The sequence below is a fragment of the Mesocricetus auratus genome, unplaced genomic scaffold, assembly GCF_017639785.1.
Source record: "Mesocricetus auratus isolate SY011 unplaced genomic scaffold, BCM_Maur_2.0 Super-Scaffold_100004, whole genome shotgun sequence".
Lineage (NCBI taxonomy): Eukaryota > Metazoa > Chordata > Mammalia > Rodentia > Cricetidae > Mesocricetus > Mesocricetus auratus.
Genome location: NW_024429189.1, coordinates 117092814 through 117109014, shown reverse-complemented (window position 1 = coordinate 117109014; position 16201 = coordinate 117092814). Strand labels below are relative to the sequence as shown.

The window sequence follows — 16201 nt, the reverse complement described above, 5'->3', positions numbered from 1 at the left end:
TTTCAGTGCACTGGTATTAGCTAACAGTGGGGCCCAGCTTCCTGAAGTTTGTATTTGGTGCCATTGTAGCAAGCAGCCGGTACCAGGGTGGCCTCTGGGGCACAGAGGTGAAACCCCTGCTTCGTGTAGCTGTGCCTTCCCTGCTGGTGAGAGGAGGGTTGGAGGACCATCTTGACCCCAGGAGCACCAGCATCACTAATCTACATAAGTGCAGGGCCTGGGCTGAGGGTCCTGGAGAGGGCACAGTGGCTGTGGCCCCTTAATGATGTGCAAGCTGCCTCTGCAGAGGAGGAATGAAGCAAGGAGCTACTGAACCGGGCAGCGGTCCTGCTGGCTGTGGCCATGCCGGGTTCTGTCCACCGTGCTATGCTGGCTTTGCCCTTCCAAGCTCACAGGGTGGCCTCCAGAATGAAATAGGGTACAGTAGTCATGGCAGGGACAGACAGACGCACTGGGGATGAGCCCCTTCTTCCTGATCCTCCAGGGTCTAACAGTCCCTCCGTCCCCTTAGCCCCTCTCTGCAGGGATGCTGGTATGTTTGGTGCCCCCAGCAGGGTTGGAGGGTGAGACTTAAGTATAAATAAATAAACAGGGAACAGATGGTGTTGGGGAGGGGGCAGGCTAGGGCCTCCCACTTCTCCCTGGGAAAACACTGCTGGCCTGGCAAATGGATTCCAGACTCTGGCTGGGAGTCTCTCTCCAGGTTCCCTTTTGCCTGCTGCTCTAGGACTCACCTGGTGCTTGGGAGAAATGTTGGGTTGGGGCTCTAAGTCCTGTGTTCTGTCTCACCCTTGTTCCTCTCCTGTGTGTCCTTGAACAAGGTCCATTACTTCTCTGTGCTTCCATTTCCCTATCTGCCCAGTGAGTAGCAGAGGATGCACTGTGTCAAGTTCCTGTTCACAGGCCCCCTCCTCTGGAAAGCCTCCCTTGATTAATACAGCCAGACCGTTAGAGCAACAGCTCTGTAGCGTGAGGAGGACATGGGTGCTTGAGTCTTTTGTGTGTGTGTGTGTTTGTATGTGTATGTATGTGTGTTGGTGGGTATCGTGCACATGTGTGTGCATGTTCATGGGGAGGTCAGAGGTAAACCTTGGAGTGTTATTCCTCAGGGGCCATTAACCTTGTTTTTTGGATATGGTGTCTGGCTGACTTGGGTTTGCCAGTTTGGCTACGTTGGCTGGTCAATGCCCCAGAAATCTGCCTATCCTTTCCTCCCTGGCATGGGGATTACAAGTGTGTGACACTCAGCTTTTTAAAATGGATCCTGGGGGATCGAACCTCGGTCCTCATGCATGTGTGGCACGCATTTTACCAGCCTTCTGTCTTCCATTTCTATAGCTCTCCACTCAATGTCAGGGGGTCATCATCAGGGGTCTGCTATGTGCCTGTCACCAAGACATTCAGGTCATCAGACTTGTGCAGCTTGTACCTGGTGGGCCATCTTCCCCGGCCTGGCATTGCCTAAGGTTTGTGGCTCCAATGCTCTCTCCAGCTCTCTCATCCAGGCTCTCAGCTTCTACACGTCGTCTTGCTAGGATCTGAAAGCATTTTTGGTTTGTTTTGATTTTGCTTGTTTAGTTCATCTATGTATATGGTTATTCTGCCTCCAAGTATGTCTGTACATCACATGCTGCCCATGGGAGGACAGAAGAAGGGGACGATCCCCGGGAACTGGAGTTACAGGTGGTTGTGAGCTGCCATGTGAGTGCTGGGGATTGAACCCAGACCCCCTGAAAAGCAGCCGGTGCGTCTTGTTTCCACTTCATTCCTGTGCTCAGTTTCCTTTGGATGTGATGAGGATTCTGACTTCCTCCTACCATAGCTTTCGGCTGTCTTCCCACTCTGTTGTGGTGGTGCTGGGAACTGACCCTGAACCTCACAAATGCTCTCTTACTGAGCTATGTCCCTCCATACATTACATCAAAGGGGTATGGGGGACTTCAGTACACACTCACGGTGTAACCTCTGTGCTCTGCATTTGATTGCAGCTGTGGCTGTATGGCTGTGTATATCTGTCAAAATGTTTGCATCTGGACAGGCACTGGTTGCTTTTCAGGGGACCTGGGTTCAATTCCCAGAACCCACATGGCAGCTAACTATTGTCTATAACTGAAGCTCAAGGATATCTGATGCCCTCTTAGACTCCTTGGGATTCTGCATGCATGTGGGGCACATAAACTCTCTCCCTCCCTCCCTTCCTCCCTTCCTCCCTCCCTCCCTCCCTCTCCTCCATCTCTCTCTTTCACACACACACATACACACACATTAAAAAAAATAATTAGGAGCCAGGTGGTGGTGGTGCATGCCTTTAATCCCAGTACTCAGGAGGCAGAGGCAGGCAGGTCTGTGAGTTTGAGACCAGCCTCGTCTACAAGAGCTAGTTCCAGGACAGCCTCCAAAGCCTGTCTTAAACAAAACAAAACAGAAAGATAATTAGAAGATAAACTTAGAAGCTAGATTCCCATTGCAATGTTAAACAGCAGTATAGATGTTCTGAGGGGACAGCCAAAACCCAAAGAATATCTACCATACAGTGAAGTTTGTAGTTAATGGATACACAGGAAATAGAATCTTTTTTTTAATTTTTATTTTAAAATTAGAAACAAGGTTGATTCACATTTCAATTCCAGGTCCCTCTCCCTTCCCCTCCCCTCCTCCCATGCCCTTCTACCAACCCCTCCAATATCCCCTAATTTCCCCAGGGAGGGTGACGCCCTCCATGGGGGTGTCCATAGTCTGTCATTTCATCCAGGGCAGGGCCTAGACCCTCCCCCAAGAGTCCAGGCTGAGAGTGCATCTCTCATTGTTGGATGGGTGCCGAAAGTCCATTTGTATGCCAGGGATAAAAACTGATCTATTACCCAAGGCCCACTAGATTGCCTAGGCCTCCTCACTGACAGCCACATTCAGGGGCTCTTGATCAGTCCCATGCTGGATTCCCAGCCATCAGTCTGGGATTCAAGAGCTAACCCTTGTCAGGTCAGCTGTTTCTGGGGGTTAAACCAGCCCAGTCTTAATGCCTTTGGTCATCAGTCTGGGATTCAAGAGCTAACCCTAAAAATATGGAACGCTTCACGAATTTGCATGTCATCCTTGCGCAGGGGCCATGCTAATCTTCTCTGTATCGTTCCAATTTTAGTACGTGTGCTGCCGAAGCGAGCACAGGAAATAGAATCTTTAAAAAAAATTAAAATGCACAAAACCTATGTCTCCTAGATGGACCCAGTAATAGAAGCACAAATTGATCTCATGCCTACATAGAGAAGGAATGCTGCATACAGGCAGTTTATGGCTGCTTTAAAATGTTTGGTTCTGCTGGGTGGTGATGGTGCACAGCTTTAATTCCAGCACTCGTGAGGCTGAGGCAGGTGGATCTCTGTGAGTTCGAGGCCAGCCTGGTCTACAGAGCGAGTTCCAGGATAGCCTCCAAAGCCACAGAGAAACCCTGTCTCAAAAAGCTTGAAAAAAGGAAAAAAGTTTGGCTTTTAATTTTTTATATCTACTTTGTGTGTGTATGCATGTATGTGTATAGTAACCACGAGTGACTGCATGTGATAATTTACTCCTGTGTATGCTTCAGAACACATGCGGAGGTCAGAGAACATTTTGTTGGAATCTGTTTTCTTCTTCCATTATCTAACTTACAGGATGTAACTTACACCAGGCTTGGTGGTGATGACTTACACCAGGCTTGGTGGTGAGCACCTTTGCACCTTTGCCTGCCTTTGGGCTCTTGTCCTAGTCTGCTTTCTGTTTTTATGTTAAACACCCCAATAACAACAAAAAAATCTTAGGGAAGAAAAGATTTATTTCATCTTACAAGTTACAACCCACCAAGGAACGAGCTTGAAGCAGAAACCCCAGAGGAACAAACACTGCTCACTCGATTGCTTGTTTCCCCTCACATTCAGCTACCTTTCTTACTTAGCTGGGGATGGTGCCACCCACAGTGGGCAGAGCCATTCTACATTAACCAACACCCAGAAAATGCCCCACAGACATGTTCACAGGCCAGTCTGATGGAGGCAATTCCTCAACTCAGTTTCCCTCTTCTTGGGTGTATCAAGTTGGCAACCAAGATTAGCTTTTGCAGCCCTCTACCTGGGAGCAGCCTAAATGCCCACCTTCTCACCCGCTCTTCTCTAGGCTCTTGACCCCAGCAGCTTTACCCCAGTGTCACCTCTTGGTGGCTGCTGAGGATGTGTCCTACCAGGTCCCTGTGAGTAGGCAGTGTAAATGCCTGGATGCTAACCCTGAATTAAGTGGAAGGCCCCCAATTTTAATCGCTGGGCATTTCCTAGAGCAATGGGCCTTCAATACACACAAGCCTGGGGTTGGATCAGATGAGCTTCCGGGGGGGGGGGCATCTTCCAGGACAGAGCCCTGGACCTCACCTGTATTAACCTTGGGTTTTCATCTGCAAGGTTGAGGTGGCCATTGCACCTGTCTCACGGTGTCATTGTAAGGACCAAAAGATTGCATTTAGAGAACAAATGCAGGAAACTGTGTGTGCAGGAAATCAGGAGAGGACACAGGACAAGGAGACAGAGACTCCCTCTGCAGCCCTGCTGTCCAGACAGATTCCTACAGGAAAGGCCAGGGTCCAGTAAAATACTTGCTAGCAAATAGAGGGCAGTAACAGTTAGACCTGGAGGGAGGGAGTGGCCACTGGATACCCACCCACACCCCAGGATAGCACTCAGCCATTCCTCAGATTCTCATTTGTTTCCCATTTCCTTTTATCTAAAACAAAACAAAAAAAAATCAGAAATTCAAGATCAGTGATCCCCAAGTACCTGCAAGTCCTCCAAGTCCCTGTGGTTTTATCTTAAAGGTGACACTGTTTTTATTTGTTTGTGTGATTGGTTGGTTGGTTGGTTGGGATTTTTAGATGGGGTATTTCTGACTTCTTGATCCTCCTGTCTCAGCCTCCTTAGTGCTGGTGCTACAGGCATGGATTACCATGCCCAGTTTCTCTTGGGTTTTTAAAACTGTATTTCTTTCCTTCCCTACCATTTGGGCTCCTGGGAACTGGGCCCCACTGTGTGTCCTGTGTTTGGTTGAGTCTCTTTGGGCACTAGCTGCTGAGTGAAGCTTGTGCCTTGATATTCCTGTGATCCAGTCCCAGCCACAGACAAGACCCTGGCTCCACGTTGAAAACGCCTAGCTCCTGATCATACTCATTGCCTGCTGGCACAGAGGACCAGGCATCACCTGGGTGGAGATGAGGGTGCTTCCTCAAGGTTAAGCCTTGGCCTCCCTTCCCATTCCTCTCAGTGGCGTCAGGAAGGCCACATCCTTCATAGCTTAGAAACACAAAAAGGCTGTACACTTGCTACTTAGGGGAGAGGTCTTTGGGTCAGGGCAGAATCTCCATATTTTCTATAAGCCTGGAGGCTGCTGCAGCTTCCTTTAAGAGTCTAAGAGTATCAGGGTTTCTGAATGGAGCCATTTGGGCCAGGCACCTGCTTTCATCTGTGTGTTCATCGAGGCAGGGCTAAGACAAGGGTAGGAAATACAGTTCTAAAAACCCAAGAGAAACTGAGTATGGTAATCCATGCCTGGAATCCCAGCACGAAGGAGGTTGAGACTTGAGGAGCAGGAGGGCCATCATGGACCGCATAGAAGCACCCTGTGGAGAGAGGTGAACATTCTATACACCACCTTCCTTTATAAACAAGGGAACAGACTTGGAGAGGTTCCTTTATGTTCAAGGCAGCTGGAAATTGGGTTTTCTCCTCTGTTATATAAGGGTAAAATCGCCTCTGCCAAGGTGACCCTTACACTTAAAGGTGGAAGATAGCCTTAAAACTCCACATTACCACTGACACACAGTAGGCACTCAGTCAATGGTTCTTACTGTTCTGAACAGGATGACACGCTCACAAGAGCTGGTAGCTAGTCAGTGGCACAGACATTGGAACCCAGGGCTATCATCCGAAGTGACTAGCCACAAAACAAAACAGAGGCCACAGCGACACCACCAACAATGTCAGTGTTTCCCACTCAAATGCGGTAACCCCAAGGTGGTGTATTGAGCTGTCAGGTGGTTACACCTGCCTGGCACCCAGGGCCAGCTTTCAGCGCAGAGACGGCTATGGGACACAGGGAGGCGGCCTCGCGGCTGTGTGCAGAGTCCGCGCCTGGAAGACATTACACGGCTGTCGGCCGGGGGCGTCGCCGCGAGTTCCGGAGGGGGTCCCGGAGGCGGCCGCGCCGGGGAGGGGACAGCCGGCCACAAAGCGTGCTTTGTTCTTCCCTCCCTCCGGAGCTGGAACCAATGGATTGGCGGCAGCTGAGGTCATCTGCCAGGCAAAGCCGGGGGTCAGGCTCGGGATGGGGCCCCAGGGCAAGAGCCGCCATGGACCCCCATATAGGGCAGAGCAACCAGACAGGTGGCTACTTGTTTTGGAACTCAGTTTCCGATCAGTGCCACAAGGAAAATTATGTCTGTCCGGCCCACCTCTAGGGCTGTCTGCGGGGTTGGGGAAGTAGGCTGCATCCTTTCTTCTTTGGAAGGGGGCAAACCCGGAAGCAGGTGTGGTGGGTATACCCACCACGAAGTTTGGAGGTCTCCCACGTTCCTTTCAGGCCAAGGCAATCATAGCCTCTCCGAGAGTCCTCACTGACCCAGACTCCAGGCCCGGCCTGCTGTCTCCAGCCTTGGCACCTGAGTCTAGGACCCAGTTGAATCCTGGTGCTCTGGGGTCCAGGGTCCCTCCAGGGACCACCCAGGAGGCTATTCTAACTGCAGGGCATTGAGGGTGAGGTGAGCACCCTCTCCTAGCAGCTGGCAACCAGAGTCCGTTCAGTCCCTCCCCCCACCTCTGCAAGGGCAGGTACCTTTCTCTGAGACATGCTGTTAGTGCTCGACACAAAGCCCCTGGAAGCTGTTTGTCAAGCATAGGAAGGCCCAGAAAGTGCCCAAAGTGTATGTATTTTATTTTTTAAATGTTGTGTTTTATTTTTATTATATGTATGTTTGTATGTATGTACACTTGAGTACAGTTACCCTTGGAGCCCAGGCAAGGACATCAGGTCCCCTGGAGTTGGAATTACAGATGGTTGTGAGCTGCCCAGCTTGGGGAAAGGGCTCATAGTTTTCTGTTGTTCTCAACCATGATCATGCTCCAAAAAGGGGCTAGAGTTTGGAAGAAGAGTCCCCAAGCTCTGCCTGGGTAGCATTTGGAACATCTCTGGTCACCAATGAGGAGAAACTAGGCAGAAGGCTATGTGTCACCAGGTTCTTACGTTTCTAGGTGTCCAGTTGGTAGAACACAATAGAGGATGTGGGGATCGCACATTGTACAGGCAGCCAAAGGACTCCCAAGTGTCCGCTAACAGGAGAACGGTTGGTACATCCTTACATTCATAGCCGAACACCAGGCGGTGGTAAAAAAGAATGGCCTCCCTCATGTGGGATGTATTTGCTCTCAAACAGCTGTCTGATGAACACCTACTAAGTGCTAAGCACTGTTCTCAGCGCTGGACTCAGGGTGATAAGCAGGGAAGACCTGCCGTGATTTACTTTCTAGTGGGCAAGGAAGACATCAGTGGAACCACAGAAAGTAATGAAGAAAACAAAATGGAAAGGAAGCAACAGATGGGGGGGGCGGCCTTCAGCACTAGAGGCCACAGAGCAGACACCAGTCTGAGAGTTCTGGAGAGTAGTCCAGCTGCCAGTGGAGGCAGTGGCCAGTGCCAAGAGATGTCAATCTGAAATAGTGTTTTGAAAAGGGGTGGGGTGCTGGAAAGATGGTTCAGAGCACTGGCTGCTCTTTCAGAGGACCAGGGTTCAATTCCCAGCACCTTCCCAGCAGGTCACAACTGTTTCAGAGGGCTGATGCCCCAGGCACTCATGTGAGGCAGACATGCAGGTAGGCAAACACCTATGCACATAAAATAAGCATAAATCTTGGGGCAAGTGGGGATGGAGAGATGGCCCAGGCATTGGAGTGCTTGCTGTGCAAGCGTCAGGACCTGAGTTGGATTCCCCAAGAAGTCATCTAGAGGCTGGGCGTGGCTGTGTGCATCCATAATCCCAGTGCTGGGGAGGTAGAGGCAGGAGATCATTGGCATTTACTGCCCAGCTGGCCTAGTTGAATGGGTGTGGTGATACTTTGTTTATTCTGTAGCAAATAAAGTTTGCCTGAAGATCAGAGTGCACTAGTTAGTGCCACACTAGTTAGCCATAGAGGCCAGGCAATGGTGGCACATACCTTTAATCCCTGCAATTGGGAAACAGAGGCAGACCGATCTCTGTTAGTTCAAGGCCACCCTGGGCTACATGAAATTGATCCAGTCTAAAAGAGAAACAGAACTCACAGAAAGGTGATCCTAGCACTTGGAATCACACGCCTTTAATCCCAGCACTAAGGAGGTGGAGACAGGAGTGATACATCTGGGCGGAGAGGAAACAGGAGCTCAGTGCGGTATGAGCAGTGGCAGTCTGAGGCAGTCTGAGGATGCAGTCTGAGGACAGGATTGCCCCTTTGGTCTGAGCATTGGTCAAGGTAAGAACTCTAGTGCCGGCTGCTCTGATTCTCTGATCCTTCAGCTTTCACCCCCTGATAACTGACTCTGAGTTTTTATTAGTAAGAGCAATTAGAATTTGTACTACAAATGAGTGAGTGAGCTCCAGCCAGGTTCAAGGAAAGACTGTACTGGGACAGCATTTGAACAATTACATGGTGAGACTTGGTCTCAAAAAATAAGGTGGAAGGGGCTGGAGAAAAGGCTCAGCCCTGAAATACTGCTCTTGCAGAGGACCAGAGTTCAATTCCCCCCATCCACATTAGGATGATGCTAGGTCCTGGGGGATGGGATCTGCAGGCGCCCACATTCACATGCACAAACAGATACACATACACATACTTTAAAATAATGAAAAAAAAACCTTAAACAAGCAAAACCCCCAGAGAGTAACTGAGGAAGATACCTAACATTGACCTCTGGCCTCACACTACACACACACACACACACACACACACACACACACACACACGCACGCACGCACGCACGCACGCACGCACGCACGCACACAGCACAAAAATGTTCTAGACATGCAGGGTTGTATAAAAATTTGTTCTGCAGTCCAGCAGACTTCAGGAAGGATATGTGCTAAAACTCATTGCAATAAAAGTCCAAAGAGACAGCCAGATGTAGGACCCAGGATGGACTTCAGCCTGCTCCTAGTGTTTTAACCAAACATATTTAGTTATTTAAGTTTTTAATATTTTTAGGACTATTTGAGACAGTCTCAGGATGTAACCTAGGCTTACCCTAAACTTGTAATACTCCTACCTCACCCTCCAAGGTGCTGGGATTACAGCATGCACCCATTATTAATGTCTAATCTTAGAAATTAAAATCTAAACCTATCATGGAGGGGTTGGTTCCAGGGCCTTAAGGAGCCTCAAGGACCCCTACACACTGCCTTTTTTAAGGCAGGGGAAGGGACACGTGATATCAGAGAATCCAGAAGAAGCTCATCGCGCGACTTGGAGGGGCTCAGAGCTTCTTGGAGGTGCCCCCTCTGTAGAGGAACCCAACACCCCTAAGGTACAAGTATAGGACAGGCAGGATGAGCAGCACCTGAGGGCCCCACCCAGGCCTCATTTGGTCACAACAATCCCTCCCTCACCCATGCTCTCCAACCCAGTGCCTTCCCCAAGACTGCAGCTCTCTTCTAGGGATGGGACAGCAGCGCCACTTGCTGGTGAAGAATGGAAATGCAGCCCAGTACCAATTGACAGTCACACTGCCCCGTCTCCCTGTCCTGCCTCTCTCTCTGATGGAACCAGTATGCTAGCTAAAGCCTTTACTGCCAAGCTACATTCCCTACGCCTTTCTATTCTCATGTGGAGGCAGGGTTTTACTAAATTGTTCAGGGTGGTCTGGACGACACTATGCTGCCCCCAGGGTCTGGATCCTGAACTTGTTATCTGGTCTCAGCCTTTCCAGTGCATGGGCCATGCTTGGCTCCCAGCTCTTTTCTTGAATGCCCAATGGCTCCACCTGTCCCCTTGCTCCTGGTGGGGCCTGCTGGTTGGGTTCCTCCAAACGGAGTCTGTTCCTGCAGTACTGAGTGCATGTAGTTATCTCAGCCCAGCAGGGCATCCTCTGCTTTCCTGGCCCTGCTCACAAAGTTAGGGCTGCAGAGCTCCTCTGACCACTTGGAGAATCATGCACGCCTCCACCCTCCTGCCAGGAGTGGGAAGTACCTGCTTAAGCTGCCCCAGAGCCCAAGGACCCAGCACAAAAAGCAAGCTCTGTCATCTGGTTACCTGGCTTCATCCCCTTAGCAGTAGCTGCTCCTGAGAACCTTCTAGAGATATGTTCCTGGCCCCCAGCTGTTTCTGAGAACTGTCTAGAAATGCATGTTCCTGGGCCCCAGACTGGGGACAAGGCCCATCAAACCCAACCAAAAATGCTGGACTAAAGCCATTACATTGTTGTGGGTTTTTTTAATTAAACTTTTATTTTGGAATGACTTTAGATTTACAGAAAAGTTGCAGAGACTAAAGAGTTCCCATATATTCTTCACCCAGCCCACCCCAGCAGTTTGATCGCCCAAACTGGAGGATAACTAAAACCCAGACTGAGTAAGTTCCTGGTTGACCTGCTAATGCTCCCTCATCCCTTTTTGGTCCCAAGATTCAATTCAAGTACCATGTCACATTTTATCCCTTTCAATTTCATTTGCTGGGACACTCAGTGGGTGAGAAAGCTGTTGACCTCACTGTTGAGCTGGGAAAACAGAAAGTGACAAGTGACAGCTTTCTGGGCAAGGCAGCAGCAAGTGCCACCTGACTCTGCTGCTTCTGCTGCCTCTCCTCAGCCTCCAGGACTCTTGGTTTGCAGAAGCCCTTCTGGAAGGTCCCATTGTCCACCCCATGCTGCTAGTGAGTCATCCTTGAGGGTGAGGTACCCAGCTCTTGGAGACGCCATGCCACGACTACTTCTAGGTCCCAAAATCAGTAACTTAAAGGTTAAGACTTGGCAAGACCTTCTGTTTGAGGAGTGTGTGTGTGTGAACAAGAAATGCTGTCACTTGCCCACCAAGATTTGTCTGTGCTGAATGAACAACAGCCCCATGTTTTTTATAGTTCCTCCCGTTGAGAGCTGGGGCCCATCTGTACCCCTTGAATCTGAGGAATGAACTCAGCAGCAATGACATTGTCCTGGCACAAGGGCTGAGGAAATCTTGTCACCTTAAACAAAACAAAGCGAAAACTATGTATGTGGGTGCTTTGCTTGCAAGTGTGTATGTCTGTGTACCATGTGTTTGGTGCCCACAGAGGCCAGAAGAGGATGCCATGACAACTGGAACTGGGATCACAGTCGTGAGTTACCATGTCGGTGCTCTTAGCAGGGATCCACTGCTCTGGTACCTGTCTTGTCACTATTACTCTCATTCTTGGAACTCTGAATAAGAATAAGCCTGAGCTGACCCGCTAGAGAGGCAACAAGGATGACCAAGCCGGTCCAGCCAACATATGCCACAAGAATAAGTAATGATCCCAGCCCAGCCAGTCCCAGCTGAGGTGACAGCTGCCGGTAGGCTCATGAGGAGGACCAGGCCATACCATCAGAGCTATCCAAGTGCTCACCACAGAGTCATGGGTAAATGAATACTTGCTTTAGCTGTTAAGTCTGGGAATGGCTTGTTTCATAGCAATGGGGCTCACTAATACACACTTCTTCCTCTCCTGCTAATGAGACCCCAGTTTAATTGCAGGAGGCACAGTGCCGAATCCAAGGGATGAACAAGGCAGTCACGCTCAGCTGTGACAGTGTTCCCTTTGCAACTATGGGTGGCACTGGTGGCTAGCTTTGACCAAGGAGACCGTGCAGATACTCTGAATGAGGGTTTCCTTTCTGATAGAAGTTAGTCCAGTGGGTTTCTTCCTTGATTCCTAGAGATCTTGTGACCATGATGTAAGGAGGGCAAGGCCAAAGGGTTGCCTAGAGGAGGCCCCACCTTCCCTGAGCAGTTGACACAATACTGTGTGAGTCATCTGTTCCAGGATTCAGGCTATGGGGGAAACAAGCCTCTCTCACTGAAACCATGGTGACCTAAGGTTTCCCCTACTTCCTAGTACCTAGTTCATGTAGTGATAGGCTATCACAGAGATCAAAGCGGAGGGCGTCCTTGTCCCCATGCCCATCTCCTTTCTCACTTCCTCCTCTCGGTGCGCCTTGAGGGTCAAGGCCATGAGATCTTTTCCCAGACAGGGGAGCTGGGCCCCCTCGTTCCTGGGCCTGTGGGTTAGTACAGAGGCACCGTGAGGCAGACCTCTCTCCTCGGGTATAAAGAGAACATATCCCTGCTACAGCTTCCAGCCACTGGGGGCCACGTGTGTCTTCTGGGCTCTGGAAGGTGGTGCTGGTGTGCAGGGGGCAGGGTGACCCGGAGGTTCCTACTGCAAGTCTGGTGTGGACGCACCCAGGTACACCCTCAGGTCTGAAAGGGTGGACTGCACGAGCTTGGCAGGGATGGTCTCTCTCTGGAGCTGCTGGTAGGCGGCGAAGCGGTGGCAGCCCCCGAAGGAGTAGTAGTAGTCACCACCCTGGGCCCCTTTGATCCAGAGGACATCGATGGGGGGTACCCTGTCAGGGTCCTCCTAGGGAGAAAGGTCACAGGGTGAGTGAGCATGGCACTATGCTTGAGAGCTGGCAAAATGTTTTGTTAAGCCAAGCGGAGTGACTATAAAGGGCTCGGGCTGGCAGGAGCAGCAGGCGCTCGCCACCTAGGGGCTCTGCAAGCTGGCGGGGAGGTGTCCTGGCAGCTTGAAAATCAGCCCCAAGACAATTATTTCCAGCAGAGCAATTGCAGACGCTGCAAGTGAGGGCTTCCCCCAAACACTAGGCGCGGAGTATTTATCCATGTGAACGATATACTCTGTGCCCACTTAGTCCACACTTAGGAGACACAGCACACCCAGGAGGCAAGGACAGTCTCACCCTGACAGAGTTTCTGTCCCAGGAACAGACTAAGAGAGGACGTGAATAGTGGAGTGATAAATGCTATGAAGACAGTCTCACAGATGACGAGCCAGGAAAGAAGGAGCCACAGGTCTCTCTGAAGTGACAAGGGGCACAGAACCACTTGGGAGGCTACAGAAGCTACAGATATGGGCTAGTTTAGGTTAAGAGCCCAAATGCATGGCTCCTCTGCAGAACAGCTAGGGACCTGTGCTGGACAGGCAGCCCCTATGTTTAACAAGCAGGGTGGTGGGTGAAGCAGGGACGACTCCCTGGGGTGGGGAGGTGGCCCTGGACAGCTGCATTTGGCAGGCCTTGTGTTGAAGGTATGAGAGTGGGTAGGTTTAAGAATGGTCCCTCTGGGGAGCTGGAGAGATGGCTCAGTGGTTAAGAACACTGGCTGCTCCCTCTTCCAGAGGTCCTGAGTTCAATTCCAAGCAACCCTATGGTGGCTCACAACCATCTGTAATGAGATCTGGCACCCTCTTCTGGCCTGCAGGGTTATATGCATACAAAATACTGTACACACAATAAATAAATAAATAAATAAATAAATAAATAGATGTTCCTCTGAATACCCATTTCCTAATCTTTAGGACCTGTGAAACCCACCTTACATAGTGGAAATCTGCTGATAGGAGTGGCCTTTAAGGCTTCTGAAATTGATAGATTGTCCTGGGTTGCCCAGGTAAGCTGATGTAATCACCAGGTTCTTTGAAAGCAGAAGGCTGTGGCAAAAGAGGTCACAGTGACCTGAAATGGGAACCAGCAGTTGCTATTTTGAAGATGAGGGAGAGGCCATCAGCTAAAGGGTTCAACCTTCAACTTGATGAAATCCAGAACCGCTTTGGAGTTGGGTCTCTCTGGGCATGCCTGGGGGTTTAAGGTGGTTAGGTTAACTGGATGGGAAGCTCCACCCACTGTAGGTGGTATCATTCCCTAGGCTGGGATCCTGTACTGTATAAAGAGAAGACAGTGAACAATGCTCAAGTGGTTTTTCACCATTCTGACTGGAGATACAATGTGACCAGTGGCTTCAAACCCGGGCCACCATGACTTCCCTGATGTGATAGACTGTAACCTGGAACTGTGAGTCGAGGTAAACCTTGTCACCCTTAAGTTGCATTTGGTGTTTTGTCCCAGCAAAGGGAAAAGTAACTGAGACTTCAGGAAATGCATTTTCCCTTAAGACCTTGAGAAAACAGACCCGCTGGCTCCTTATTTTAGCTCAATAAACCACACTTGGAGCTGGGTCTGGTGAGGGGCACCTGTAATCCCATCACCGGAGAGACCCAAACAGAAGGTTTCAGACCAGCATAGGCTATGTAGAGACATACCCTGCTTTTAAAGCAGCAAAAACCCCACAGCTTTGGACTCGTGTCTTTTTTAAGCCATGTTTGTGACAACATGTTTAGGTGGCCAAGGCAGACAGGTCCTTGTCTCCACAAGAGCCTGTGGCTCCAGCATGGGACAGAGGTAGCTAAACTAACTGGTCATTTAAACCCATCAGGATCCCAGCTGTGCTAAGGGACACTCAGGTGGCTGTGAGTCACAGAAGGCCTAGCAACAAAGAGATAAAAACGTGGGCTGCAGGGCATTGGTGGTGTTCCTGATGAACGAACGTGCAACCCCCAGCATCGTGTACACACAAAAACTAAAACAGTGCCAAAAAGGAGGGGGTGGGAGCGCTTCCTGGGGCGAGGTTAGGCTATGCAAAGGCCCAGCAGCACTCAGAGAGCATTGGGGCTAAGTCCCCTTCCCACAGTCAGCTTGAAGGCAACCGCAAGGTGGCAAAACTCCTGCTTTTTTGAAATTCACACAGGAAGACAGGGGTGCAAATTTTAAGACTAAACATCCTCAGGACTTTAGGTGTTCCAGGGCCCACTGCTCAAGAATCTGGAAGAATCTTGACCTGACACAAATGTCCTAGCTTCTGCGGGGACTCTCTCTCCATGATGGATTGACCTGGAGCCTCTCCTACTTCCCAACATACATGACACACCCAGGCCACTGCCATGACTGTCATGACCGGAGGAGACATCAGGATACCCAGGTTGTCTGGGTGTAAAGTTTCATTGTATCATCTAGTGAGCTTAGGGTAAGTTGCTTTAAAAAACAGAATAGAACAACAACAACAAAAAATCCAAACTTCCTGTGCCTCAGTTTCTCCTTCGTGCAGGAGGACCGGCAGTTACTTCACAGAGCTGATCAGAGAAGCTGAAATCAGCTCCGGGGCGACCGCAGCACTTTGAGTATGTGCGTCACGGATCATTACTTTCATGGTCAAGTCCAAGTGAGGGACCTGAGGCCCGGGGAGGCTCCGCCAGCCCGTCAAGGTCACACAGGCTAAGTTGAGCTCCTGCAGATCCTGGACCCCGACCCTCGCGCCCTCTCTGTCTCGCGCGGGCTGGTAGGCTCCGCGGGCTCACCAGGATCGTGTCCACGAGGCTCTGCACCTTGGCCGGGTCCAGCACGGATGGCAGCGGCCGGATGAGCACGCTCATTGGCACGTTGTGCACCGCGGCGATGCAGCCCGAGTGGATGCTGCCTCCCTGAGCGCCGCCGGGTTCCTGTCCCTCCGGCGCCCCCGACCCCGTGCCCACCCGCCGGAGCGCTCCACCCGCGCGCAGCCCCATACCGCCTCCTTGGCCGCCAGCACCGCCGGCCTGCTTTACCCAGCCGGGCTGTACCATCGCGCAGCCGCAGGGGCGACGGCGCTGTGCTTTTCCGGTCCGAGTGGCTCGGCCCGCGAGGTGATCGTACCCGCCCCCGCGCCTCCCGGCAGGAGCCGGGTGTCCCACGTCGACCCATCTACCGGCTGCCTGCAGCTGCGGCGCCCCGCCACCCCCTCACGACACAGCAGTGGACGCGTCCGGCCGCTGACTCAGGGTGAGTCTGCAAGTCGCGGAGCAAAGTCGCGAGTGACGCACAGAGCGGTGACTCAGGCTCTGAGAGGCGAGGACGCGGGCGGTCAGACCTGCCCAGCAAGGATGAGCTGGCTCTCAGTGGGAGCTGGGAACAGTGGCCCCCACAGGGTAAAGCAGGAATGTGGTGTCCTCACACTTCAGAGCCACCCTGCTAGCTGGGAACAATGTCAATCCCATTTTACAGAGGAGGAAACTGAGGCACAGAGAAGTTATGTCATCAGCCTCCCCAACACACACACACACACACACACACACACACACACACACACACACACGTTTGGAGCCAA

General features: G+C 51.1%; 1 protein-coding gene and 1 non-coding gene across 2 annotated transcripts; both read right to left on the bottom strand.

The window, feature by feature from the left end:
* Positions 1-3056: 3056 nt before the first annotated feature.
* LOC121140629 lies at positions 3057-3163 on the bottom strand. The gene has a single exon (XR_005877547.1). It is a non-coding gene; the product is annotated as a U6 spliceosomal RNA (small nuclear RNA).
* Positions 3164-10457: 7294 nt separating this feature from the next.
* On the bottom strand, positions 10458-15803 carry Srxn1 (sulfiredoxin 1). The gene is made up of 2 exons (XM_005072523.4): positions 15417-15803; positions 10458-12626 (listed from the first exon to the last, which is right to left on the bottom strand). The coding sequence occupies exons 1-2, from the start codon at positions 15678-15680 to the stop codon at positions 12423-12425; spliced, it is 468 nt and encodes a 155-aa protein (XP_005072580.1). The 5' UTR covers positions 15681-15803; the 3' UTR covers positions 10458-12422.
* Positions 15804-16201: the final 398 nt, after the last annotated feature.

Excerpts from the sequence above, each read along its gene's own strand:
- Srxn1 (XM_005072523.4), bottom strand. The coding sequence starts at position 15,680 with ATGGTACAGCCCGGCTGGGTAAAGCAGGCCGGCGGTGCTGGCGGCCAA. Across the intron at positions 12,627-15,416 it reads GCCTCGTGGACACGATCCTG|GAGGACCCTGACAGGGTACC; the intron begins GTGAGCCCGCGG and ends CTTTCTCCCTAG.